Source organism: Artemia sp. Qi Xiang Cuo, chromosome 17 (assembly GCF_049724085.1).
Source record: "Artemia sp. Qi Xiang Cuo chromosome 17, ASM4972408v1, whole genome shotgun sequence".
Lineage (NCBI taxonomy): Eukaryota > Metazoa > Arthropoda > Branchiopoda > Anostraca > Artemiidae > Artemia > Artemia sp. Qi Xiang Cuo.
Window position 1 is genome coordinate 41,293,689 of NC_142810.1, and position 27,603 is coordinate 41,321,291.

The following is a 27,603-nucleotide window of genomic DNA, read 5'->3' on the forward strand; positions in this document are numbered from 1 at the left end:
AAATATTTCTGATGGACTGGGTATCAACAGGCAAGCATTATGGAGTTCTTGATCAGTAACTGATACTGTTTAAAACACATCTACCAGTAATCTAGTTCAACTGTCTGACCAACCAAAAACGATAGAAAATGGCTTTGAAAAAATAAATGTAACTGAAAAGAAATGAAAAAGAAAGGAAATGTAAAAATTGAAAGGGGTAATAAGGCTAAAATCTAATTCTTCGTTAATTATCCCGAATAACAGAAATGCATATTGACAACGAAATACATCTAGGTAAAACATTATGCTAATTGCATCATCCTTTTTTCATTTTAATATTGCACAATTGGAAAATAAAATACTTTCCCACTGTAAGCCTGATTAGTATGTGTATCTGTCTGTCTTTTTCCTGTGTACATTACTACATTGTTCATCAGATAGCCAAGAAACCTTAAGAAGTTGCTTGTACTCCCTTGCGAAGCTTTTAGGTATAAAATTACCACCACCACCCTCCCAAGGCTCTCTTAATATTTTTCGTGACGACTCAAATTAGAGACCCCTGAACAGAAATAATTGACAGTTCTTTCGGGTCAAATTAGTCATATTTTATTAATGAGTTGTTGAATTTTGTATTCTGTCATCTAAGACACTTCCAAAATGGAAAAATCTCTTTCAGTAAACTCTGGAGTCGGTATTCAAGAATGCTTTTCAAATCTAAATTTCATATTTAATCAAAATAAATTAATTAGGTAACTGATATGAATATAGGGTGAAGGATAACTTTATTCAGTCTGGGACACAGTGAAGGTAATATTCAGTAGTGAAAAGTCCTAAACTCTCCATTGAAAATTTTTGACACATATCTAAAACCACACAAGCCTCGTGACCCCGCCCTCGCGCACACGTAATGAATTGTTTCCAATGGAAAACCAAGTTGCAACTGAAACTATGGCTCTGACGTATATACTTCTGCTGACGTATTGCTCTGACGGTACGTCAACTTGCCTAACTACATGCTATGAAATGTGTCATGTTTGGAGCACTGTATATAGATAATATAACAGTAAGATCAAGGCTGATGATTTTTGGCACTTCATTCTCGGCGCGTACAAACAGCTCCTCCCATTTACTCTGACATTAGCGGGTCGGTATATATTTGTCAGTCACAGAAAAATGTTGCGAGTTTGCATTATTCGTAATTGCGAAAGCAGAAAGAAACTTGGTGAGCCGGCGAAGTGGTTTGCAACTGTCCCATCTAACAGGTATGACTTAACTGATTGGCTTATGTAGGATTTCTAAAAAGGGGGGAGGGGGTTGATTAAATTTGTGAAAATAAGGAAATTTCTAGCGGTAACTTCTAATCAATACTGCAACAGGGAAAAAACCCTAATTTCATAAATAGTGGGGAGAGATCCACGAAGTGGCGGGAGTATTTGTAGTTTGGCACGAAATTTTCTACCACAAAGGGGCAGGGCAACCTAACAGATTTTGTACAGATTATGTATTAGGTTTCACAATAGTCTATTGTTTTAGATGGTAATATTGCGCCGTGGAGCGTCAAAACTTTTTTTATTGTTTTTCTTTATTGGTAAGGAATGTACCCTTTAATTTCCGTTTTATTTTGTTTTCCCTTTAATTTCCTTTAATTTTCATTTAATTTTTCCTCGTTTATGCTCTTTTTTGGGCCATAGAAATGTCATTCGAAATTTGATAGATGATCTTTGTTTTTCTTCTAATAACTGGTGGAATAGCTGTGATGGTTTATCGTTTTTTCTTTTCTTTTTGTTATTTTCACGTCGTAATATTTATATTCTCAGATTGTAGTTCGTGGGTGACTTGAAAAAGGCTGATTACCTGTTTTGGCAGAGAGCCGATATAAGGGCTAGTTTTGTTCTGTATGAATGTTTTTGTATGAAATTCTCAGACCTTCCCTGAACTTTAAAGAATCAACACCTCTGTTTGAAAATCTTTGCACTTTGTGAATTTAGATAGCGATAAGGGTTCCTGATTGAGACCAATTTTAGGACTTGGGTTCTCATCATCGGTTGCTGTGGTAAAAGTTGCAACAATTGCTCTATCCAAGAAAATACCAAAAGTCTGTTAAGAAGTGTTTTTCGTAAAATTCTTAGTGAGTTTTCAGAAAATTGAAGGACATCACACATTTTAGTGACAGATCCAAAATTTTACGGGGCTTTACGCTAGAAAAGTTCCTGTTATAGAATGTTTTTCCCGTTTGTTTACAAGAAAATAAATAAAATGTATTCTTACTGCTGAGTCTGTATAATCTTAGACCTTTTACGGCACAATTCCTAAAATATTTAAATTAATTTAAATTTGTATTCTTTAAAATTTAGTTTTACAATGTTGAAGCCAAATTTTGCGTTCAAGAGAAATCTGACATGTCTACCCGTGAAAAAATCGAACGTCGCTTATGTTTATAGTTGTCTAAACATTCTCCGGAGCACTTGCGTTTTGGTCCGGGTTTTTATAATGGTTGAAATAGGGAAAGATCATACTATCTATTATTTGTATACAGTGGTTTTGAGAAACAGTTCGTTACTGTATATTACTTATACTGTGGTCTGGGATTAACTCTTTTGTGGAAAGGATGACGTTAGCAAAAACGATGTTCTTGTTTATCGATTCAGTGCATTATTTTATTTTTCGATTTATGGACTTATTCCCCAACGAAGGGGAACAATCGGGGGAATTTCCACGGGATGGGGGTGGTGACTTATCTGAAGGAGAACAGTCTGCGGGTGAATTTTCTGGCAAAAATTCTCAAATACTTTTAAACTGAAATGTGTAACCATTATTAATACGCGGGGAATCTTCTACGGGGAAGGGGGGAATTTTCATTGGAGGGAGAGTTTTATGTAAGGGGAATTTTCTGGTGGAGGATTTTTCTTAACTTGCTTTATTTTAAGATCGCAGCAACGCGGGACGGGATAGCTAGTGGTATATAAAAACTTATTTGATTGAAATGTATATCGTGTTAAGCAAAATGTAGATGACACTCTAGGCCTTAGGGGGGTATAAGAGGTGGCGATCTCATTGTTATTTGTTGTAGTTTGCTGTTCAGATGTAATTCTTAACCTCATCAAAGGTTAAAAAAAAAACTTCTTGGAGGTCAAAAGACCTGTGAAAAAAGCATGTACATCGGTCAAAATTCTAGGCCCCAATGACTGGCAGTTTTGTAAGAGTCGTTCCTGCTTAAATTGATTAGTAAGTTTTTTACGAACAGAAATTGATACAGACAATACTTTGAGTGAAAATTTCGTTTGAAAGATGAAAATATATTCAAAGCAATACGAGCCTACGCAGTGTGTTGAATCTGTATTAGCTAAGTCCATTCTGTTTAACATGTTTCAATATTATATTCAAAACCCTTTGTATTGCTGGTAAATGTATCCTGTTCGTTTTGACTGCAGTTCACAATTTTCGTTCTTTACGATCGTTCTTTAAGCAACTAAGTGAAATAAAATCAGTCAAAACTTCTCTTCATGCTCATGCCAGGTCTAAACGGCTCTACAGCCCTTCAATCCAATAGTTTTAAGCCCCAAAGAACATTAATTCTCATGGAATGTTAGTAAACTTAAATAACATCATGGATTTTGTCATGAAGAATTCTATCATGCGCTTTACGTTACAATCATCGCGAAGTTCTTACTTCTTATCAGAGCTGCCGCAAAGGCGCTGAATTGAAGCGAAGGTCCCTATGGTCCCTAAAATTCAATTTATCTATCAAAAAGTCCTTTTTTGCTTTGATTAAGAAGTTAATTTGTGAATTTTAACCTCTGAGATCCCTGTGTCCATCAATCATAAAAAATTTTATGCATTACTTGCCCATAGATAAACAAAATGCAATTTGAATGTTAATATAAATATTTCTCGACAAAGTGGCATCAGATTTGTTTGCTGCGTAGGGCAGCCACCCGCCACGCTAGATAACTGAATAAAATATGGAAATTGTGATGGAAACACACGGTTGAGGTCATTTCTACACAAGGTTTTTTTAAATTAGAATTTTTTTAAGATCCTAAAGATGGAATGTTTTCCAATGGTGAGCAAAGCACTTCCAGGGAATCTTTGTCGCTCAATTCTTCACCGATTTCGTCGCAAAACAAGGATCAAGGTGAACCTAAAGACTCAAGTTCGCAATCTGACAGTATAAGTGATGTGAGTGAAAATGGACAAATAGACTTGGGAGTTTCGCTACCCAGTTCTAATATGACTGATGTTGCATTAGCTTTGCTCGAAAAGGAGGCGTTAGAAAACAAAACATCAAACGGAGATACGACACCATCTTCTAAGCCTGTGGATGCACCATGTTCAGAGAACCAGAAATTAGAAAGTCTCGTAAGAACAATATCTAGGCAGGTGAGTTTTCTAATAATATAGCAATCAGCTTATAAATATCATGTTACCAGTGTTTACAACGCTGTAAGTTAACCTCTAAGGGGTGGAGCAGAACAAGTGAAGGACATAGATGAGTTATAACGTCAATATCATATTTTAAAACGCATTAAAAAAAATTTTTACTATGGGCCGTGGTTTGGCCTTTACTAGGTTGTATCTTACTGATTACTTTACTGAGCATGTCATTCTCTCAGGTTAAAGCGATTGAAACTATTTAAGGGAATTTTAAGATTTGTTTTTTTTTCTATTTTAGTTTTCAAAGATAGTCAACAATATTCATAACGTCCATGTTTCTGTAAAAATATGGCGAAGGGGGGGGGTGTATACTGGGTAATACCAAGGACCTTAATTGGCGTCATCAAATCATGAAAACTGAAAATATGTGCATGATTCTAACTTAAACATTTCATATGGCCATGATTTGTCAAAAATGCACTTAGTATGTTTAGTTTAGATATGTTCCTCGGATTTCTTGTCAGTAGTCTCAGGAGTTCTTATAAAGTAATGTTGGGAAAACTCAAATACACTATTTTAAATGTGTACTCATCGTATTTTTTATTTAGAGTTGTCATTTTTATGTGGATTTTTACATTTACTATTTGATAACCAAGTATCATTTCCCGGTAATCTATGAATGATCATTAGTTAAAACAGTAAACAAATTAACCCTATAATAAGATTCAAATGGGTCAAGACGGTGAATTTGTTATTGTGAAGAAAACTATGCAGAGAGTCATAGAGTATTATATCATAGCCATGGTTCAATTAGGACAGCAATGACGCTCTGCAATTTATAAGAACTGCTCGCCTTCTAATTTCCAGATATTTCACGTTGAAAAACACTGTGTTATTTATATGGTTTGAATAAGTTGATGGAAATATATAATGAACTTCCATCGTTCTTTTCTGAAGCGAATAGAAAAAGACTAGGCGGATGATGCTTTGACATACCACCGAAGACGATGAGTTATTTTCGATGGATTTCTACGATTAGGAACTGCAAAGTGCCAAAGACAGTGGCCTATATCCAATTTTATAAGGGTACTTATGTTGTTATTATCACAGAGTACACTCTGAAATATAGAAAAAAACGGTTCTACTCAGACCAAGAACTTGATTGTGGTGGCTATAAAAAATAAGTACTTTTAAAAGTATTCAAAACCCGAACACGTAGATGTGAGAGATAGTTGTTAGTTCACAACTCAGTTGCTAGCGTACAACTTTGAATTTTATATCGTTGTCTGCTGGATACTTCAATAATGTCAAATCCTAAACTTTTCTGTGTTAAGTTTATGTTCAATGTCTCGTATCCTGTGTGCAATGACGAGAACAAAACAAGTGGTTTTTAGTTTTAACCCTTCTCCTCATCAAACTTGAAGGTGTTTATAAAATTACCTTGGTCGACTGTATTCCCAAGAATACGTATTCTTCCTTAAGAAAGAGAAATGTTTGTGATGTCGAAGTCAGATCCCATGATTGACCAGGTGTGTAGAATGAGAGGAAATCCACGATTCCGATGACTATCTCTATGTCACCATCACCATACCCTGCAAAGGATTTCCACAGTTTAACTCAACCCTGTCGAGCTTTTTACAGGTTTTTCCCACAAGATTTTTTACTAATTCTTGTTTTAAGAATGAAAGCTCTATTCTCAATGACAATCTAAAAGGAATTTTTGATTGTAAACGTTCTGCTAATCTCTGCTAATCTAATCGTTGGTAATCTCTACTATGTGCTAATCTTCTAATCTCTGTTTAATGTCCTGAGGTAATATCGAATGCTGAGGTTCAAATGCTGAAGTAAGGTTGAGCTCAAATAGGTGAAATTGAAATGTCCATTAGCTCATAAATAGAGCACCCCCATACTAAAATGTATTTCCTGTGCCGGTGACTGAAATCAGAAATCAGAGATTCTATTGACTATTAAGAATGCTATCTTAGATTCATGAACTTTTACCAATGAGACTAGTGAACCATCTTCGACAACATTCCCCTCATTTGAGAGGTCAAAACACTTCAGCCTTAGCAAAACTAGAATTAGTTATCTGCTTACAAAAGCAATTTGTATTCTTGCTTTTGTAAACGTTTAGTGAAATATATTGGTGAATCATACAGTCTGATATGCATTGAAAGAACAATTGCAGAAGGCGTTAAAGAGCTCCATGTCATGATAAAGTACTGGTCAGAGAGGTATAAGAGTTCTGTGTATAGTTTTTTTCAATTTATCAAATGCTTTATTGGTCACACTTTAGAGGCTTATTGTCATAACTTTTTTAATTACGTAATTAAGGAAAGAAGGCAAAAATTGAATGACGAAAAATCATTCCGAAAATCCACAAGATCAATTTTGCAAATTCTACCGTTGGTGCATGTCGAAGTATGTCAGGTGTCATTTAATATGTAGCAATTTAATTTCTTTAATACTATAGGGAATACATGTATTAGATTGCCACAATTTATCTTATTTTTTTATACTTCTTATAGAGACTTGAATATCTTGTTATGCGGTATTTAGTCCGACACATTACTGACCAGAGCTATATCAGCGAGCTTCGACGAGAAATCCAAGAAGGGCGGAATATGATGATGAATTTGGCGTCGAAGATTAAAATCTATTGTCAACACGTGAGTTTTTTTGTCCATTTTCATCTTTTATTTGTTTCTGCGTCCTTTTGCCAATACCAACCACCAAATATATTATAGACATTAATATTTGAATAATTACACAAAAATAAACGAGCAATAATTGTGTATTTATAATTTTTTTGTCAAAAACGGCTCCATATTTTTTTCTGAAAATTGACATCTTGGGATTTTCTGGTGTAAAAAAAACATCTAGATGGGTCACGAGTTTGAGAAAAGTTTTATAGTGATGTCATTTCAAGAGCATATTTTATTATATATCTACAAAGACCATTCAGAGCAGCTAAGGAAAAGGGTATTGAAAAATGAAAAATGTTTAAAATAAAGATAAATGACAATGAAGAACAAATATATACAGTCAGAATACATGCGTGTCCCCGTACAATATATATATATATATATATATATATATATATATATATATATATATATATATATAATCGGCTCTATTGTCGAAGTAATGAAAATCGTTCAAATCTTTAAACACAAGAGTATTTTAATAATTTAGTGAAAAGATTGTTTTATTTTGTTAGAATGTAATATCAGAAGACAACTCAGATATACACGAAAGTGAAAATTAGTCATACTGTCCTGTGTTTGAATTATCATATTGACTTTAAAAAAAAAAATTAACAGCTTTATTTTTATTGGATGTGAGTTTTTTTTTGTTTTCATTTAACTTTTGTGTGGTTTTAGGTATGTGTCTTTACTTAACTCTGTATGTATTTGTTAATTCGTTTAAGGTAGTTTTTTTCTTATGCGTTTTTCTTGTTGAAGCTAATTTTATCACATGTGAAGCCAAAATATTTTGATTTTTCTTATTATTACTACATTTTTTTTTAGTTTTGTATGTCAAGTATCACTACCTTAATGAAGTTTATCGTTTTCATGTCAATTTAATTATAAATGGAAAGGTCCGAGAAAGTATTTACAAAAATAAAAATGCTCTTGATTTTGCTGAAGAACGTAATTCAAGATTTATCTGAGAAAATAATTCTAATTCTTCGTCTGAGGAATTATTAGATGGTGATAGTGATTAGTTAAGGTTTATGTTTCCTGCGCAATTTTTATTATGCTATTTTTCTGCTCTCCTGCGTTTTTCGTATATCAGCAAAGAAAGACAATTTTGATATCACTCTATAGCTGACATTCAACTGTATCTATCTGCCGATTTTTATTTTTGAAATAAGTTGGACGTGGTTTTTCATATTTAAAATACGTTAAAAATTGGTTCAAAATCTTTGAAAAAAAGGACAAATCCACTCTATTTCAAGAAAGTTCTGTATCTTCGCCAAGAAAAAGTGTAAATTATATTGTAATTCTGGCTTGGCGAATGGATGTATCTGAGACTAATTAATCCAATGATCTAAGTATTTTGTCCGTTTTGTCAAAGGTACAGCTGCAGGATTGACGTAAAATCGCTTGCTTCAGAGGGAACATATACCTTAACCTTGTTCCGGGGGAATTTATTGAATAATTTACTCTGGGGAGGATTTAACGTAATTATATTCTAGAGAAGATATGATGTAATTATTGGGAGTAGTAGTTAGTTTCATTCTCTTAATATCTTCCTTCGATTCTGCTTTTTAAGAAGCGTTCACACAAAGCCATAGCCGCGAAGTCTAAAGAAGTCAATTACTAGGCTATTTTTAAAGTTTATACATTAGGTCGGTATCAAATTCCTTATAGGAGCAAATTGGAGACACAGGACTAATCTGAGACATACTACTATAGACAAACTCAAATAAAAACACAAAACATTTATTAAGTAGTTAAATAGCTAATACAAGAATCCACTTAGATGCGGATAAGATCGCAATACTTCGATATGCAAGAGTTACTGATCAGAGTTAATACACAACAAGTCTATTGAACATGAAAATAATATCAATTGGGTCTCAGTAACTCTGTGCTAAATAACTGCTTTTACAAGACTTACTAATAGTTCATAGTTTAAGTCTCGTCACTAACACAAAACAAGGGTCTATCATGAGTCGCAGCTATATCTATACTCTGATCAAAACTAACTCCAAAACGCAAACTCTGCGTTCCTTATATATGTTATGTTTACTTAAACAGAGTTTTTATGTTTAGAATTTACTGCCATATCACATAAGTTTAGTATTAGGTAAAGGTATCATTTTAGTATTGGGAGAAGGGAGAGAATATTTAAAATTGAGTCATGTAGAATTGCTATCATATCCCATTTATTTAGTGTCAGGTAAAGGTATCATTTTAGTATTGGGAGAAGGGAGAGAATATTTAAAATTCAATCATGTAATGGCAAGCAATATAACCAGTAGAAATCTTTAGTTCAGTAAAGGTACTTTAAGTAATGTAATGCAAACACAAGTATCACGAAGTAGTCAGGAATGTAAAAATTTTTTAACATATATTAGTTGTATAAAAAATCAGTCAAATTTGTAAAAAAAAAAAGAGGCGTAATCAGAAATAAAAAAAATAAATAAATAGGTCCGATAATGCGAACAATGATGGGGACATCATTGAATGATGGGAAGGGTAATATGTAGCGTAATCAGAAAAAAAATACAAACTCCCTTTTTTATTTTCTAGTTAAGAAAACATTCATGGTATTTCAAATAAAATCAATCACAGCTATTCCGATAAGCCACGCAAAACTACATATATAGACAAGACATCTGTAGGTCAAGAATGTTCCATTGTTCATTTTATACAATATCCATTGTTCAATGATTATTCTCTTATTTTCCCTTGGGATGTTGCCTGCCCTTTCCTATAGGTTTTCCGCTTTCTTTAAAGCCTGTGGCTTGAATAGTTTATGACTACAGAAATAGCATCCACTATTTTTCTTGACTAATAAAATATTATTTTTATCATACTTTTTTTATAATTTTCTCCTCGCTTCAAGACAGACTATTATTTATTGCAACTGAACATTGCATTTCAGAGAATAAACAATAATACATTGTCTCTTTAAACAATAGAACATTGTTTCATTAATAGCTATTCTTATTAGCACCTGCGGACATTTTTTCACTTAAAGATACATCTTTTTTTTTTTTTTTGATTAAAAGACCTTACAAAATTCCATCCTATGTTCATTCTTCATTACTAATGTAATAAAATTCTAATAAAAGACAACTATGTATTACTTTTGTTTCATTAATAGTGCCATAGTTCGCTAAGCGGTGATTTAAAGATTCAAGTTATCTTTGTCCGCACTGAAAAGAGTTACGAATTCTTTAATGGTTACGCCTTCCGTGAATTCCTTAATAATGCTAATTTTGTTAATAGAGCATTATCCCCTTGATCAATGGATATTGTTGAAAATGAACAATGGAACATCTTGACCTAAAAGTCAATTGTCTTGTCTAAATATGTAGTTTTGCGCCGCTTATCGGAATAGCTGTGATTACGTTTATTTGAAATACTATGAATGTTTTCTTAACTAGAAAAAAAATGGGGGTTTATATATTTTTTTTTCTGATTATGCTACAACCTGAAAAATCCTATCGTTAAAAAATGGAAAAATGATGTCTTTTTGTTTTCTACATATTTGCAAATTTAGTTTAATATGTAAGATTGTTTATTAACAAAGTTCAGATTTTTTCTTCTTATTAACCAGTAGAATTCAGTTTTTATGCAACATCTCATGACCAAAAATTAACATTTTACTATTTATTTTGAAAATGAATAATAACTTGTGGGGCTTTTACATGTGTATACAGGAGCTTTTTCCTTGGGGGTCGGATTTTAGGAAGCGGGAAAATGCTCCAAATTAATCGGAATATAGTCGAAATTATGGAAACATGGTAGAAACCACGAGAATATAAGCAAAACCAAAAGTTATTTTGAATGGGGAATTTTTTAAAGACATTGATTAAAAAACCTAAGGGAATATGTCGGCTGTATAACGAATAGGCATCTCTAGCACAAAATAAGGCTTAAGGCAAAGAAAAGAAAACAGTAGAAAGTCTAATTCGCTAAAAAAGACTTTAATTAAAACAAAGGTGAGGTAAAAAATCAAAAGTGGTTTTCATGTGAATAAGCTTTAGATCAGTTGTGTGTAGAATTTTGTCTCCTAGATTGTCAAAGGACACCCTGGGCGTCTGCTGATACGCCCATTTTGATATTAAATTTTCTAGTCCGGCTTGAAATAGCTTGACTACCTTAATTCAGTCTAAACTTGTGCCAAATCTCATCTTTTATCCAATAAACATTCGATCATTTTTGATAATTTAATTTTCTGTTTCACAGGGAAGGGAGCTTAAAACTAGACAAGATAATGTCAACACATTAAAGACCAATATGCAACTTCCTACGTCAGAGAAATTATGTCGTGACGCTTCAACGCAGATCAATCCTGTAGATGTAAGTATACAATCTCCAAAGCTCTACATTATAAAATACGGGAATTTACGCAATTCTATATTTGTAGAGACCAAGAGTTGTTTTTTGAAGTGGAGAGGAAGAGTTGGGCGTAGTGAGAAGAACGATAATTTTCTAAAAAAAACAAACAATTTATTTCTAGAAGGCTGATGCAGTGTAAAACTGATCTAGATCGTCGCTTGTAAACGTTTCTCTTACAACCCACGCTGTTTTTCTCTATAGCAAAGTTGTTGTACTTAAAATTAATGTCTACATATTTGCGAAGACACCAAAGAAATAAAAGTTGCAGATGTAAAGAATTTCCTGAACATTAATTACGTAAATAATTTCAATGTTTCTCCTCTACTGCAAAGCAGTTTGTTCTCATATCCTTCAATTGCTGTGTGACATGAATCCTTTTTCGGATATTTTAAGATATCAGTGCGCAGGAAGTTCAGTTTGCAAATTAAAAGTGTTCTGAAGCATGGGTGCTCCGAAAAATGGAAGAAGATTTGCTTGATGTTTCCCAGAGGAATTGCCTACAGATTGTTTTGGGTACCCGACTGACTAACTGTATTACAAACAGTAGGCTGTACGAAAAGTGTGGTTCAATCACGCTTCTAGGGCTATAATGAGAGAAAGGTTTGGATGGCTAGGGCACGTTCTGTGAATGAAAGAGGACAGGTTGGCAAAGATTGTCCTTTTCAGCCAATTGTATAGGGCTAAACGGAAAGCAGGTCGTCTTCGGTTGGGGTGGGAGGATGTCGCAAGGAACGGTTTTAGTGAGATGGGAGCTTCCAGGGAGGGTGTAAAGAGGATGTTTTTGAATAGATTGGGATGGAGGAGGAGTGTGCGTAGCTGTGTTGGCCATGGGCGGCTTGGTTCTGCGGTGTAGTAGTATTTCATATTGTAGGTTCAAAGTCAGAGAAATTAAGTGCTAAAAAGAAGGATGTTTTTTCGTTCAGTATCTAATAGATGAAAAAGACATTTTAATGGCTTCAGTGAAAAAGTTGAATATAACTTTTACATGTATTAATTTTTTGTCATATGTTTCCAGTTCAATAATATTTGAACGATTTACTTCGTGGTTTTTCTTGGGTCTCCCGTAACTCTTTCAGTCTTACAATGCATAATAAGTGAAATTCGTTTACCCTCTATGTGCAATTTCTTGGCTAGTCCTCACCTGAGGCGCAATTTTACACTTAACTGATAACTTACAAGCCACAAGTAAGTTCCAAATGAGTTATAAGACTATCATTTGACCATCAAAACATAAATTGAGTAAATTACAGAATTCTAAGCGTCAGAAACCATGTAGGGACTGTAACACCGGACTTGGGGGGGGGCTAGGCGACGAAAAACTTGCATATAAAAGATATGGATTCTTTCCAAATCATGAATATGTAGTCTGAGGATTATGGGAGCTAGATTTTGTTTGCAACTTCTGACTTTATCTTTTCAAACAGCACAAGGCGTTTCTTCACTTAAAACGCCAATATTGGGGAGTTGGTGCAGTGTTGTAAATTTTCCACTTTTAAACTATTTTGGTGTTTCAAACATCCTGAATTTCATGATCAGTGTCGAAGTAATCGTTAATGCTTCTTATTTTATTAGAGTTTGAGATAGCAAGGTCCAATCTGTGTGAAAAACAGTGAGCACTCGCAGCCTTTAGTGCTGATATACGCTTACTCAAGTCTTAGTCTTTTACTCATAAATGTAGCAGCACCATATCCTAGATCTGTAAGGAAATTATTTATATTGTCTAGTTGCTTTAATCCAGGAACGAGGGTTCGGTCATATGTTTGCTCGTTCTTCTTTCTAAACACATGAATTATTTGAAGTGTTCCTGAAGAATAGGACCATTGCCTGCTTGAAATTTTATTGATTGTATACCAATAATGGTCGTCTAATTTAGAGCTATCAGGATTTTCATTCTGCTAATCTGGAAGTACTTCGCGCTGTCGACATTATGGGATACTTTTTCTCGTAAGTGTTTTCTGGCAAGCTTCAACAATTTCGCTATGAATTTCTGAGCTTATAAAGTGTGCGTTTTGCCTACAAGACTGGAAATGTTTCCTAAGATGTTGTTGCGACTTTCAATCTTTCCACCTAGTAGAGTACGGAAATTCCCTTTTTTTAAGTCGGGGAGGTATTTATGTCAAACTCACTGGAGGGTGATTTGTCCTGAGGGGGTGTGTCCTTATGCAGACAAAATACCAGTTTCTACTATCGTTTAAATCTTAGTTGTTTTTTTTTATTCATAATTTGAAGTAGTCTGGATCTGTCAGTCTCTTTATCTATCACGCACTATTATAAGCTAGACTTGTCAGGAGTTCAGGAGCTCGTCTCTTAATGAAATACAAACTAAGTATTTTGAGATTTTTTTTATTCAGATAGGAAGGATGGCACATAGAAAGGGGGTAGAGCTCATTAAGAACAAGTTTCTGAGCTTAGCTTAGGTTGGGACGGAATTCAAAAAGAGAATTATAGCTGCTTAATTTATGACCTCAATTTATGTTTTTTCGAAATATTCGCTTTGTGTGTTTCTTCAGTATTTTTGTTTGGCCTTTAAAAACCTCATTTTTGATCGTTCTCTTAGTTTTTTGCCTTGGTACCGGTTCTGCAGCCGCGGTATCTCTGCAGTTTCGTTTGGTTCGCAACATGCGTGCCATCTATTTCAGGTCTGATAAATACAGAATGAACCCAATATTGTTTAGATAGATGGTGCCAAAACATGTGAATTATAAGATCTGAGTTTGTGTAGGTGTAACTTCGCCCGGAGGCTTCGATCGGTATGATCGTGGTATTAGAAAAAAAAGGAAACTCACTGAAACTGTAATTAAAGCTAAACTAAAGCTAATGCTAAACAAAAATAAAGCTAAACTAAGATAGTAGTTTGCATGCCGAGCGGTGCGGGCCCATTAATGGTAACAATTTAGTTACGAACAGTACTCAGTTCATCATCAAATGGTTGTTAAGTTGATGTACTATTTGCATGGTTGGAAAACGGCCAACCTTATCGATATTTTGTTGTAAATCGTGACTGGCAGGATTGATATAGGATACTAAGCTACAAGGAGTGTCCTTTTTTGTGTTAAAAGATCACTCTATAGTAGTCTGTCAAATTAATTTATGGCTAAAATTTAGAATGGGCAGCACTCTCCGAATGTTTGTGACCCTCTAGGAATCGAACAACTAACATCGGTAGAGGAGCTATCGAATAACGGTACAGTATGAAACTGAAGAGTTTAGAATTTGATATGGTAGAAAATGATCCTAATAATGTTACGAAGTTAGTTTGTCAAGTCGCAGAAAATATTTTTGGGAGGGAAAATGGAGAGCCAGCTACATATGTTAGCGACAGTGCTTTAAGCTTTCAGTTGAAAAACTTCTTTTTTTCATTGAATTTCTGATCGTTTTTTAAATAATGCCAGGAAATCTGGCTACTCCTCCACTAAAAAATTCCTCCTCCCCAAGGATTTATTCTCTAGACCATTCAATCCTGGTAAAAATTTACCCTGGATAATTACCCTTAACGTCTCCATGCTTAAAATTGAGTAGGCAAGGAGAAAGCAAGACATAAGAAGAATTTCGTATAGGAATTCTGACAAATTCCCCCAGTGTAAAATTTCCCATGAAAAAGTCCCCCCTTGGAAACTTCCCTCCTCATGAAAAATAATCCCCGTGGAAAATCCCACCAAAATTCGCCCCCTCCCCCCGAAAAATGTATGCATACTTCCCAATAACAATTACTATACCTAAACAATAGGCAAATTTTTTAACTTAAAGACCTTTCCCCAGGGGCTGTGGGGGGGGGGTCCTGATATCTCCAAAGGCACATTTATTTGGCCTTTCAACTATGCATAAAAAAATGGCTATCTTAAAATTTTGACTGGACGATTTAAGAAAAAAGGGGCGTGGAAGGGGGCCTGGTTGCCCTCCAATTTTTTGGTCATTTAAAAAGGGCATTAGAACTTTTAATTCCCTTTCGAATGAACTCTTACGATATTCTAGGACCACTGGGTCGATACGATCACCCGTGGGAAAAACAAACGAATAAACACGCATCCCTGATGTTTCTTCTGGCAAAAAAAAAAGTATTTTTTCAGATAGGCGCTTCAAACCTCTACAGTAGGGTTCTCTGATAGGCTGAATCTGACGGTGGGATTTTCATAAAAATTCTGTGACTTTTAGGGGATTTTCCCTTTTTTTCGAAAATCAGGCAAATTTTATTAGGCGCGTAACTTTTGATGGGTAAGACTAAACTGAATGAAATTTATCTATTTTAAATCAGCATTAAACTCCGATTCTTTCGATATATCTATTATTATCAAAATTCCGTCTTTTAGAATTTTGGTTATTATTATGCCGGGTCGCTCCTTTTTTACTGTTCGTTACCACGCACTGTTTGACTAGGGTTATAATAAAAGGAAGATGAAGGATGACATTTGCCAAAGATCGTCCTTTGTTGGACGTCCATGTGGGTCCAAACGAAAAGTTGGTAATCCCCAAATGAAGTGGGTCCAAACGGTCCAAATGAAAAGTAGTTACTCCCCTAATGGAGTGGGTCCAAACGAACAGTAGGTAATCCATCTGGGTCCAAACGAAATAGACTGGGTTGGAGGAGGAACTTGTGCAGCTGCGTTAACCTCAGGCGGCTTTGTTGTGCAGTAAATTATTTATGGTAGCATGTGGAATATGTATTTTGAGGATGCACTTGCTAATAACGACCTCACAAATCCTCGGCTGTTCTACAGGTGATTATCTTAAAATACAATTAAAGTAACCTAAGGATTTGGATTGTGCTAATATAAAAATAACCAATAGACTTCACAAATTTTAGCATACGCGTACAGTTTTTGATACAAAATGATTGTTTGATTTATTATTAGCCAACTCTACTAAACAAATTACATCATATCTATAACTCATATTCAAATATCAAATATGGTCCATCTAGAAAAAAAAACTGTGACTTTGTGAGACTAGTTTCCCTAAAAGGATACTCTGGACAAATTTTTAGCTTTGGTTTAGGGTCAAAGGATGTAAGGTATCTCGTGATATATTTGAATCATTTGGGTTAGTAATCTGAATCTTACGAAAATTAGCCGAATTTCACATTATTTTTGCAAGGCAAACTTGGTCAAAAACTTACGATTTCAATGGGAGGAATTAAATTACTTCTTCTAAGTATTCGCTCGGGGATCCCTGACATTTGACAAATTTCTAGCCTTTACATGTTTTTAGCATCATTGATATCGTTCTTTCTTAGTTTCAGAAAGATGCTGCTAAGAGTCAAGATAACAGTTCAGAAAAGCATGTCTCCAACAAACGAAGAAATTCTCGACCCGAGGTTAATAGATTGGAAAAAAGAAGTCGCACTTCTTCAGTGTTTAGAAATGTCATCAATGGCGTTGCCAGTGCACCTGCTACTGCTCGTCCATCGTCGGAACAAAATTCACAGACTGTAAGCCAACTGTTCTCTTTTGTTTCTTTGTCTTCTCGTTAAGAGACAAATTTAGGATACAATACCTGCCATCAGGGGAGGAAAGGCAGGAAGAATTCTCCCTTCAAATTTTTCTAGATTCTTCCAGCTTCCTGTCTTGAATTTAAATAATCGTATAGACAGAGTTAAGGATATTTGTTTGTGCAGTGTGTAGTGGTGAGAGATGTTTGATTTTTATTTAGATTTTATTGTGTAATTCAGTTTTTCATAACCAAAAAAATAGTGTATCAAATCTTTTTTTTAATATAGCTAGTGCTGGAACAAAGGCCGTATTCAGGGAGAGGGTTGCTAGGTTTCAATCTCTTCCCCCCTCCCCAAAATTTTTGCCCGGCTCTTAAAAAGTAACAAAAATGCATATAAACTAACTTTTGATGCTTTTTCTAAAGCTTTAGAAAACGGAGTTTTGTTAGGTGTTTGCCAGAAGAATCGCCTACGGATAGTTTTTCGTGCTTTGGCGATAGTTTTTACTGATCGTATTTCAAGCAGTAAGCTGCGACAAAAATGTGCTTCTATTTCGCTTTCTAGGAGTAATGAAAGAAAGGTCTAGATTGGTTGTGCATGTTTTCCAGATGAAGAATACAGATTTCCAAAGCGCTTCCTCTTTAGCCATCCATCTTGGGCCAAACGAAATTCATGTCGCCGCCAAATGACATTCGGAAGAGTTTGTAAAAAGCCTTTGAAGGAATTTGGAAATTCTTGGGAGGGTGTAAAGAGGGACGCATTGAATAGATTGTGATGGAGGAGGAGAGTGATCAGCTATTTTAGCCACACCAAACTTAGTGCTGCACTGAGTTTTTAGTAGTAGTATTACTCAAGAAACTTTAGTTACTACTTTAACATTTAGCGGCAATCGTGTTGTTAATTTGAACTGGACGAGCTATTTTATATTTGTTTATTCTGGATTTTTTTTTTCTATGAATTGATAGTTTTTATTTTTTCTTTACCTAGTTAGCAAAGTTCGCTTTCCTCAATCCATCAATGAAGGTAGGGCAACTCCTTTATTCGTCCCCTGTTCGTTTATTGAAACAGCTAAATGAGCGCTAATTTATGCTTCTCTCATAATCGCAAAGAAAACCCAAAAGAAGGGTCATTTGTTAAAGGTATTAACGAAATAGGAGGCCAAGGAGTTTGAAAATCTTTTTTGACACTTGACGCGATATAATTTGTTTTGAGGCCAGGTAAGTCTACTGATTAGCGCGAAAGGTTTTAGAGGTAATCGGTTTTCTAGTTTACATTATTAGATCGAGGCTTCCATTGATCGAAGTGGGCCTGTTTAGGAACTCAATGTAGTTGCTGCAATTGGATACCAGTAATATTTCTTTTTTTTTTTTTTTTTTGAGTCTTGTGGCATATCTTTTTTTTCGGAATTCACTTTTTCTGTTATCTTTAGATGTAACGCATCTGAACAATATGAATCGACGGAATCTTAATTCGCAACATCTTTTTAAAATAATTTTGGCTATATGAAGTTTTATTTTAATGGAATTATACCTACGTAATTATAATTGCGCTGAAATTCTTGTTAATTAGGTCCAACGCCCAAACAAGTCACCAATGAAGAACCCCAAGAAAGCTTCCAGTGGTTCTCTTCTAGCGGCAGCAACACCACCTAGAGTCTTGGGGGCACTGCCAACGGATACAGTAGGACCGGCTAAGCCTTCTGATTCTCTACCTATGAATGTGATCTCCTCTGATGTGTTGGTGCAAGCTTCTAAGAAATCTTTGAGTTCTGTAGGTACTTTTTATTTTTAGGTCTCTTTATCAGTTTTCCTTTGACTATAGTTTCTTTTTCTGGCTAATGTAATCTCATTAGCTGTCCTTGCGCTGATGCTCCGCCTGTTATGTGGTGTGGATTTTCCTTAACCCTTGGCGGTGATATGTATTTTTTCTTCTTTAAGAAAACCACGTCTTGTACACAAACTGTTCAAAGACCAGTTTATTCAAATCGACAAAACCAACGGCAAAGAAAATTAAAAAGAAGATTCATTGCTGCTTTTGATTAAAATGGACTTCTAATCTGACAGTTATCTTATCATGTGTTAGATTGAGATATACTTGATTTGTGTGTGATACCATGTCATTATATGATTGTCACATCTTCTTACAAGATGTTTAACATACATTATGTGTGATTTGTATGTTCTGCCATATGTTATGACATGTTCTTATGGTGTGTTTGATCTGTATGTGCAACTTTATGTGTTTATGTGTCTACCATATGTACAGCTCACAATATGTATGATCTATATGTGCCACGATGTGTGATCATATGTATTAGTCGTGCAGGTCATAGCTTACCTTTAAGTCATACTAAGTGATGTATGGCTTTTCTATTAACCCTTTAATGAAAGGTGTAATCATAACGCTAACATAGTTTGCAATTTTTTTTCTTTCTTTCTAAAGGGCAAACGTAAAGCAAAGCTTCAGTTCTTGATAGATTGTACCCATATGTTTTTTCGGCAATTTGATCAAGTGTTATAAAGTTTATAATTTTAATTTAAGTTTATAAAGTGTTATAAGGTCTTTATAGGTTGTTAATTTTGAGTTTGCCTCAGAAAAGAAGATTTCTAAGACAATTAAGATATTTAGAAAAAGAAAATTTCAGCTAATCAAAGTGAAGCTTAGCTGCTTCTGACGGTTTTTTCTATAGAAGAATAAATTATTTTATTTATAACCTCTATAATGTGAAAAACAACGGAGTAAAAAAGAGAAAGAAATAAAATTCTCTACAAAAAAATATGAATAAATATACAAATATCAAAAGCATCAAGCAACTCCTATGAATTCTGAAGCATCCAGACTCCCATTACAAGTCCTAAAATACTTAAACAGCAAGTTTTATTTACTCTTTTACTACTATTGCTAAAAACTCCATTTCAGGATGCATTCTGTTTTGGCATTAAGCATTTCAATGAAGCCATCTGCCAAATCCAGTTGAGATAAGATTCATTTAGTTGGTAGTTTTAGGTAATTTCTAGGTTGCATTTTCTATTAGCTCTAGAGGCGGAGTTTTTTTCACTGACTGAAGAGGTTCGTGAAACAAGTTTGCATTGGAACAAATAAGTTTATGAAACTGATTATTGGATTTTGTACAATGAAATAGCAAACAATATACAGTGAAACAGCAAAATTCGCAAACACAACCCCAAAAAATAGCTAACTGGCAATCTTTTTCCTGAAGTAAAGTTGATAAATTCACACTCTAGATTATGGACTTGTAATGTCGATTGCCAGTTGAACAGTATTTTTATGATCTAGATCATCAGTAGAATGGCAAATTCACAGTCTAGATTATGAATTTACAATCCAATTTGTCAGTTTAAAATTTCTGAAGATCAGCATTATTAATAGATTAGTTTTAATGAGTCCTATTTCCTCACTATTATTAAGAACTTTTAAACTAAAATATTGCATATTACTGCTAATGAGACTTATCTCTAGCGTTTATGAATTGAAATTTATTACATAAAACAAGAGGTGATAATGAAAGTTGTGTAACCAGTTGATCATGGTGAGAAAAAGAGAGACGTATAGAAACTAGTGCATGTGTTGACCTGGGGTATAGTCAACTCACTTATTAAACTTCTTTAATTTACATGGTGTTGTATGATATTTTAATCTTACTTTAAATAATTGGTAATATCAATAACTCCCGGCTAATCACTAATTTGGAGGCAATCACGTACTTTTACGCGAGGGAGCAAGCTTCTTTCTTTTTTTTTCTATGCATAAAGGCAAGCGAGTATTTCTCATTATAGGGATTGCATACAATACAGGCTGTATTTCGTTAAGATATAATGAATTTTATTTGTATTGCGGTTAGTATACTCTGTTTTTGCTTTACCGCTGGGGGATTGACCTAAAGCTTTGAGAAAGTTTTTAGGAAGGGGGAAATTTGGACTAAGTTTGGGGGGGGGGGCAAAATAATTTTCTCTTGTCTTCAGAAAAGAATATACGTTACGGTTTATCTTCTTTTTATGTCTGTTGTCTCAAGCTCGTTTGCTAGTTATGTACAATTAAATGTTATTTCATTTCATGTGACACTTATCTCTAGTTCTGATGAATTGATAATGAAAGAAGTCACCAATGATCACGGTGATGAAGGGAACAACAAAGTTCCATAGTAATGCTAAACTATATATGGCCGATTCTGTATTCAGCTTTAGTAATTTAATATGTGATCTGTAAAATTTTTTGAAAAAATGACATTTATATCAGTGTCAAACGAAACAGGCTCAATTTTTGCTTTCTTTTATTTCATTTGATTCTCAAGATAACTAGAAGCTTGTATTTTTCCCAAAATCTCCTTTTCTCAAATGCCAAAATCGTTAGAATTTAGATGCTTTTATTCTAATTAGGTTTATCTTATCTTGAGGGTAGAACGAATGTTTTTCTTGTTTGAAAAAAAAAATAAAAAAAAAAAAAAAAAAAAATCCTACAGCCTTTAGATTTACCCCAGCCGTATTAAGGTGTATGTTCCTTATGAGAGAAGCGATTTTGCAATAAAGCTGAAGTTGTAACTTTTCCGAGAAGACTCAGTCTGTGGGAAGGGGGGCAAACAGGTTGTTTTTTCGACAAAAATGCTAAGACGTTTTACATTGAAGATAGCCCAGAATGCTGTTCTCAAAATCTGGACAGTGTGAGGGGCGGTAAAAATTCAGGGGGTGGGCAACTGTCCCTGGTGCTCTCGGACTGTGTTGTGTAATCTTTCGATACAACTTGTCATTGTCAAGAGTACATTCCAGCCAAAATGAGTTCGCAAGTGCAAAATAGAAACCACTACACTAGCACTTGTCAAACACTGATGTATAATGAAGCTCAAATGAATTAGATGAGCTTTTTGTGGGTATGGTGGGAGGTTTTAACCTATCTTTGATTTTTGTCGAGAAAAAAAGAATAATGCGATTCACTAGTTCCTGATCCATTTAATAGCCAGAATTAGGATGTTACTTAGACTTTTTCTAAGCTTCTTTGGAAAAAGGAAATTTTCATGTTTTTGCATTTTTTCTTTTCTTTTTTTTAATCTAAAAAATATAAAGCCAATTTTAGAAGTGTAGTTCGATAAACGGATGTAGCCAAATCTCAGCTATCCAGCGATGTCACAATTGGTGTTTCCCATGGAAACATCATTACCTTAGGGCTCCAAAAAAAAGCAAAAACAAAAAACATATGGAACTTGCTTAAAGAGCATGAAGCGAAATTGACTAATATGCAAAATATCAAAAATGGATCATCATAAATTAGCATATTTCTTTCACACTAAACAAGCAGCAAGTCTTCAGAAACGATTTAATGAAAAAAATTCCAGGAAAACAATGTCAATGGAAGCACACAGCTACGTAGACCAGAAGGCGAAATCGTAACAAAAGTGGCTACGGTAAAATGGCCAGAAGGGACCAATATTCCACAAGGGTTGACAAATTCAGCTGCAGCTCAAGCCACAGAAAAACAGGCGCCAAATATTGATGGAAACCAGAATGCTAATGTGATAGATCTGACAGATGATGATGCCTCCAGTACGTATATTTCCATCAATTCTTGATAGTTGTTCTTGAGTAAAATGCAGGTTTTGGCCGCCATCGCCACATGATAAAACGCAATAAACATTAACGCACATTGATGTTGTGGCTAAAATGATCTAGTGTTTTTTTTTTTTTTTTCTTTTTTTTGTGTGTGTGAAAAGTCTACCGACGGGGATTTAAAAAAAAGCTATGATCTGATTTCTGGAAAGATTTCAATGACATATATGTTTTTTCTGCGTGCTATAATTGTTATTATTTTTTATAACACGGTTTTGTTTACGCTTTCAGCGCAGACAAGGTAGGAAGCTGCCACTTAACATTTTGCTATTAATAAAAAGGAAAACGAATATAGAGCAATATTATATCACTGACTCAGCAGTGGTGGAACTTGAAAGATGCACACACATGAAAAAAAAAAAACAGGAAAAAAGACATTGGATGACATAATGCTGATTGGATGAGCAATGCAATATCACTGACTCACCAGTGATGGAACTAAAAAGACGCACGCACATGAAAAAAAAAGAGGAAAAAAGACATTGGCTGAGCAATATGATATCACTGACTCAGCAGTGATGGAACTCAAAAGGTGCATGCATGTGAAAAAAAAAGAGGAAAAGACATTGGATGACGTAGTGCTGATTGGATGAGCAATATGATATTACTGACTCAGCAGTGATGGAACTCAAAAGATGCACGCACATGAAGAAAAAGAGGAAAAAAGACATTGGATGACGTAGTGCTGATTGGATGAGCAATACAATATCACTGACTCAGCAGTGATGGAACTAAAAAGATGCACGCAAATAAAAAAAAAAAGAGGAAAAAGGATATTGGATGACGTAATTCTGATTGGATAAGCAATGTGATATCACTGACTCAGCAGTGATGGAAATCAAAAGATGCACGCACATGAAAAAAAAGAGGAAAAAAGACATTGAATGAGCAATATGATATCACTGACTCAGCAGTAATGGAACTCAAAAGATGCACGCACATAAAAAAAAGAGGAAACAAGACATTGGATGACGTAATGCTGATAGTCGGGTTGAATAACATCGGAATTTTTCGATATACCATTATTTTTACTATTGATATGTCCAACTTTCTACTGAGTTGTTTTCTCCTTTAAAAACCTATTAATAGTGAAGATCAAATTGGAAAGTAATGGTATAATCATGGAAAAAACATCCAAAAGAAGGGACTTCCTGAAAAGTTGCGTCTGGTAACAATTTTCCAAAAAAAATGCTTTTCTTGCAAAACTTTTCCTTGTGAAAACGTAGAAAACCGTGTAAATATGGTAACAACTGTCAATAGAGGGTAAATTTTCAAAAGCTGTGTCTGGTACCACTTTTCCTTAAAAAAGCTTGTTTTCGGTATGTTCAATATCTGAAACCATAACTAAACTTTATGCCATACATTGTTATCGTCAGTTAGTTATCTGAGGCATTAAAAAATTTTGAGCTGCCCAACCCTGGAAAAGATTGCTATATTTCTAACTATCAGGATGAGATGCGGGATTTTTCGTATTTTATATTTCTGCTGTATGTCTGACAATTAGGATGAGGTAAAAAAAAATTATATATTTTTGCTATATTTCCTACTATAAGGATGAGGTGTAAACATTTTCGAATTTTGGTGTGATGTTAATATCGACGTTTGGAGATTCTTGCTTCTACATCTAACTTCTAAATATTGGTATGGAATACAGCCTAATACAAAGGGCTTTTTGTTTCTTGTCACTTCTATTTTATGCTAAGCTCTATGTATACTATAACTGAGAAACCAAAATCTACCTGGCTGAAGAACGGTAGGCTACCCTGGTATTATTAAGCTACCTAGATGGCTACCTGTTTACCCATAAACAGACTACCCTAGCATTATGATTTAGGTTCATTGTTTTCTGATGGTGACAAGCTATGATAATTCAAAAGCAATATTTTGGAAAAGTTTTGTCTCATCTAATTTGATGCCCCTAAACCAAGTGTTTTCAATGGGCTAGTTGAGTTAGTTCTCATTTATTTCATCAGTTTCTGTCGGGAGTTTAGTATTATTTAGAAGGGATGCTTCTGCTTTTCTCCTATGCAAACAGACTACAAATAAAACTTTTGGCTCCAAAATTCGTTGCAATCTAACACACAACACTCAAAAATTTGGGATCATGTCTAAAGCCTAGATATAGAAGACGAAACGTTTATAACGAGACATTCCAAAATTTTTGGAATTTGTGGTGTATTTTCTAATTCAGAGTTAATGGAAAAATTACTTATAGTGTATTTTCTAATTCAGGGTTAATAGGAAAACTAATTGTGTCATTCTTTTTGAGAAATTGGCACTTCCTGTATTCAGCCTTATCCCTGAAGTTTAGTGTAAAATGCAAAACGCACAAAACGATATGTATATCCATCAAAAAAACAAACAAAAAAACTACACTTGGCAGAGGAATCTTAAACCACAATGCGCCTTTTTCTCCGTCAGATCAATATTTATAGGACCACCGCCTCAAATGAACTCAATATGCTCGATCAGATGGTCTACTCTAGGTTCTCACTTCTCATTTGGCTGTCACGACGTTTAGAAATTATCCCCTCTCCCTGACGTGTCATTCTTTATTTTGAATATGCTGGCATTGTCTTAACCTTTTTTTGAGTGCTTCGTTTTTAAAGACGAAAAGTTCTTTAATTTTGAAAAGGACCTGGACATAAAATTTTGGCCAAATTCATATATCAAAATCTCATGATTACCTCTCAGTTCAGCTCGTCTTAGGCTAATTAAATCAGATTTAGTCAGCTTCAAGTATCGCGTTGAATTGTTTTCTTTTTTATGTATATAGCTTTAATTACTCGCTCAATCCTATTTAAGAATGTAGTATTATTTGAGCTACTGTCAAGTAAAACAAGGTACTCATTGATACGTATCCTTTAGTAGTACAGAGATTCATTGCCTGAATAGATACCAAAGAACTGACTGAAAGTCAGTTGTATATAACTATTTGTCCGACTCGTTCAATAGTAACAAAACCACATATCAACGGAAGGACTTTTTGATAGCCCCCCCCCCCCCCCTTGGAACAAAAGTCTTCGATACGGCCTTGCATCAATGGTACCCAGTATTTAATTTCATTAATTAACTTCTTGTCATGTTCTAGGTGGAAGTTCAGGTCCAATAGCTTCTACTTCTTTCCGTCGTAACTCGGCGTCTTCTTCTAGCAGTTCTGAGAAATTGTTAGCAATCGTTTCCGTCTTGCCACCATCGTAAGTAGTATTATTTATTTATTACTGTCCCTGCTATTAAATGGTCGCTACGTTCGAAAGAATAAATAGAGGCAGTACTTTAAAAAATGTTCTATGATTCTTTGTCGTATTTAAACAGGCCATTGGAAAAAAAAACATATGCAGAAGACAATTTAAGATTAAATTGCCATTAATTTGAATTGCCATTTATTTTTGTCAGCTTTGTGTAATAGATAATTGATAAAGGAATGTTTAAAGTTTGTGTCATTGCTTGAAGTTAAGTAATGAAATCTTATGGTAATGAAATCTTATGTGGTAAGCAGTGTCAACATAAAAACCAAAGGAAGCATTAGAGCTAATAGAAGCAGATTTTTTTTGCTAATCACGGAGTGAATAGCAATTCAAAACTTTTTGGTGAAGCGCAACCCAGCATAATTGAAAAGTGTTAAATTATTAATATATATACAACAGTCAAAGTACCAAATGCAACATTTGTTTCAGATTGTGCAATTTTTTATTTTTTTATGAGATTTTAGGGAGTATGTCCATGAGATTTGTGTTTGGGTATGTTTTTTGTTTGTGTACAGACCTGCCAATTTTTTGTGTTGAATTATGTTAGATGGTCCTGAGCTTAATGTGCTGGAATGGTTTTAGTTCAGAATGTGACATATATATTCTACCTTTTAGGAAGGAATTATCTGTCTTAAAAACCGATTAGTGGCTGGGGACTTCCTAGAGAACTTATAAGAGTAAGATGAGTCCTAATTTTAACACGAAAGGGTAACGTGGTGACGTTGTCATTGCTACGTTTAAATTAGTAAGTAACTGGATGATGGGAATTGTCTCTGATCACACATAGTTGATTCCGGTGCTTTCAATTAAAATCTTTTTTTTTTTTTAATCCGTAGGTTTTCGTATTTGATTTTTTATATATCATTTTTTTCTATCTTGCTTCTTGTCCATTTTTTTATTATCACTATGATCTGGAGAAACAGAATATTAAATTTGATTTCTACAACATATTAAGTTCATTGTGGCTCTAAAGAACAACAAAGCGTTTTTTTTTTTTTTTTTTTTTTTTTTTTTTTTTTTTTTTTTTTTTTTTGCCAATTTGAATTCCTGCTTTGGTTCTTGTTACAAAGATAAAGCAAGATTCTTTATAAATATCTTTTTCAGGGTCGAAGAAGCCTCAGGAACAGGATCCAATGACTCAAAAGCAGTTCAACATAGCCTCAGCATTCATAAACATCCTGCACCGCTTCCTCAACTGCAAGCAGTGCCTAGTTCTGGAGTTCCTTGCCCCTTCTCCTCAAAGCCAGTCATCCAGCTATCCAAACGAGAGAGCAACATCTGTGTTAGGCTAGATTTGCCTGATAGGTTCTATAACAAAATCAAAGACTACCATATTTATGAATATCATGCAAAGGATGGCCCCCCAAAATCTAACTATTGGAGATGTATAGATAAAATAGAAGCTTGCATGACACCTGTTGAAATCGTTTTGACAAATGTTAGTTTATTTCTTTTATTTCTTTTATTTACAGCTTTGCATTTTAATTTGCATTAATCAAAAACCCAAACAAGGTGCATTCCGTTGCTTTTATAGTAGAAAAGCTTTGCGTTTAAGAAACAGTTTATGAATCTAGTTCGAAGCAAGAATTGATTTTTAATTGGCATTTTGTGATATGTTACCCTTTTTTTACTTACGAAAGGCACTAGATGTGGCAATTCCCTTTCAAATGAGTCGCCCGCCAGCATTATAAAACGACTGGTTCGTATGGAGGCAGCTATTGTTTTGATTTTTTTGTGGGGCGAGTATGAAAAATGTGTCGACAAAATCGTCCAGTGTACTGGCAAATGCGGATACATAAGTCAAATTTCCGAGATGAATAGGGCTAGAATGTCGACGCTGCGCGCTGACACCTTGAAATTTTGGAGGGGGTGTCCTTCCC

General features: G+C 34.5%; 1 protein-coding gene across 5 annotated transcripts in view; it reads left to right on the forward strand.

Annotated features, from left to right (window-relative positions):
• The window catches only part of LOC148942202 (uncharacterized), a 138,393-nt gene that overhangs the window by 101,941 nt on the left and 8,849 nt on the right, over window positions 1-27,603 (forward strand). For all 5 annotated transcript variants that reach the window (XM_089103570.1, XM_089103571.1, XM_089103569.1 and 2 more), the window contains 8 exons: window positions 4,016-4,359; window positions 6,882-7,022; window positions 11,280-11,393; window positions 16,663-16,857; window positions 18,427-18,627; window positions 22,205-22,412; window positions 25,567-25,672; window positions 26,828-27,161. In XM_089103570.1, the coding sequence (XP_088959696.1) occupies window positions 4,016-4,359; window positions 6,882-7,022; window positions 11,280-11,393; window positions 16,663-16,857; window positions 18,427-18,627; window positions 22,205-22,412; window positions 25,567-25,672; window positions 26,828-27,161 (1,643 nt within the window). The remainder of the gene's footprint in view (window positions 1-4,015; window positions 4,360-6,881; window positions 7,023-11,279; window positions 11,394-16,662; window positions 16,858-18,426; window positions 18,628-22,204; window positions 22,413-25,566; window positions 25,673-26,827; window positions 27,162-27,603) is intronic.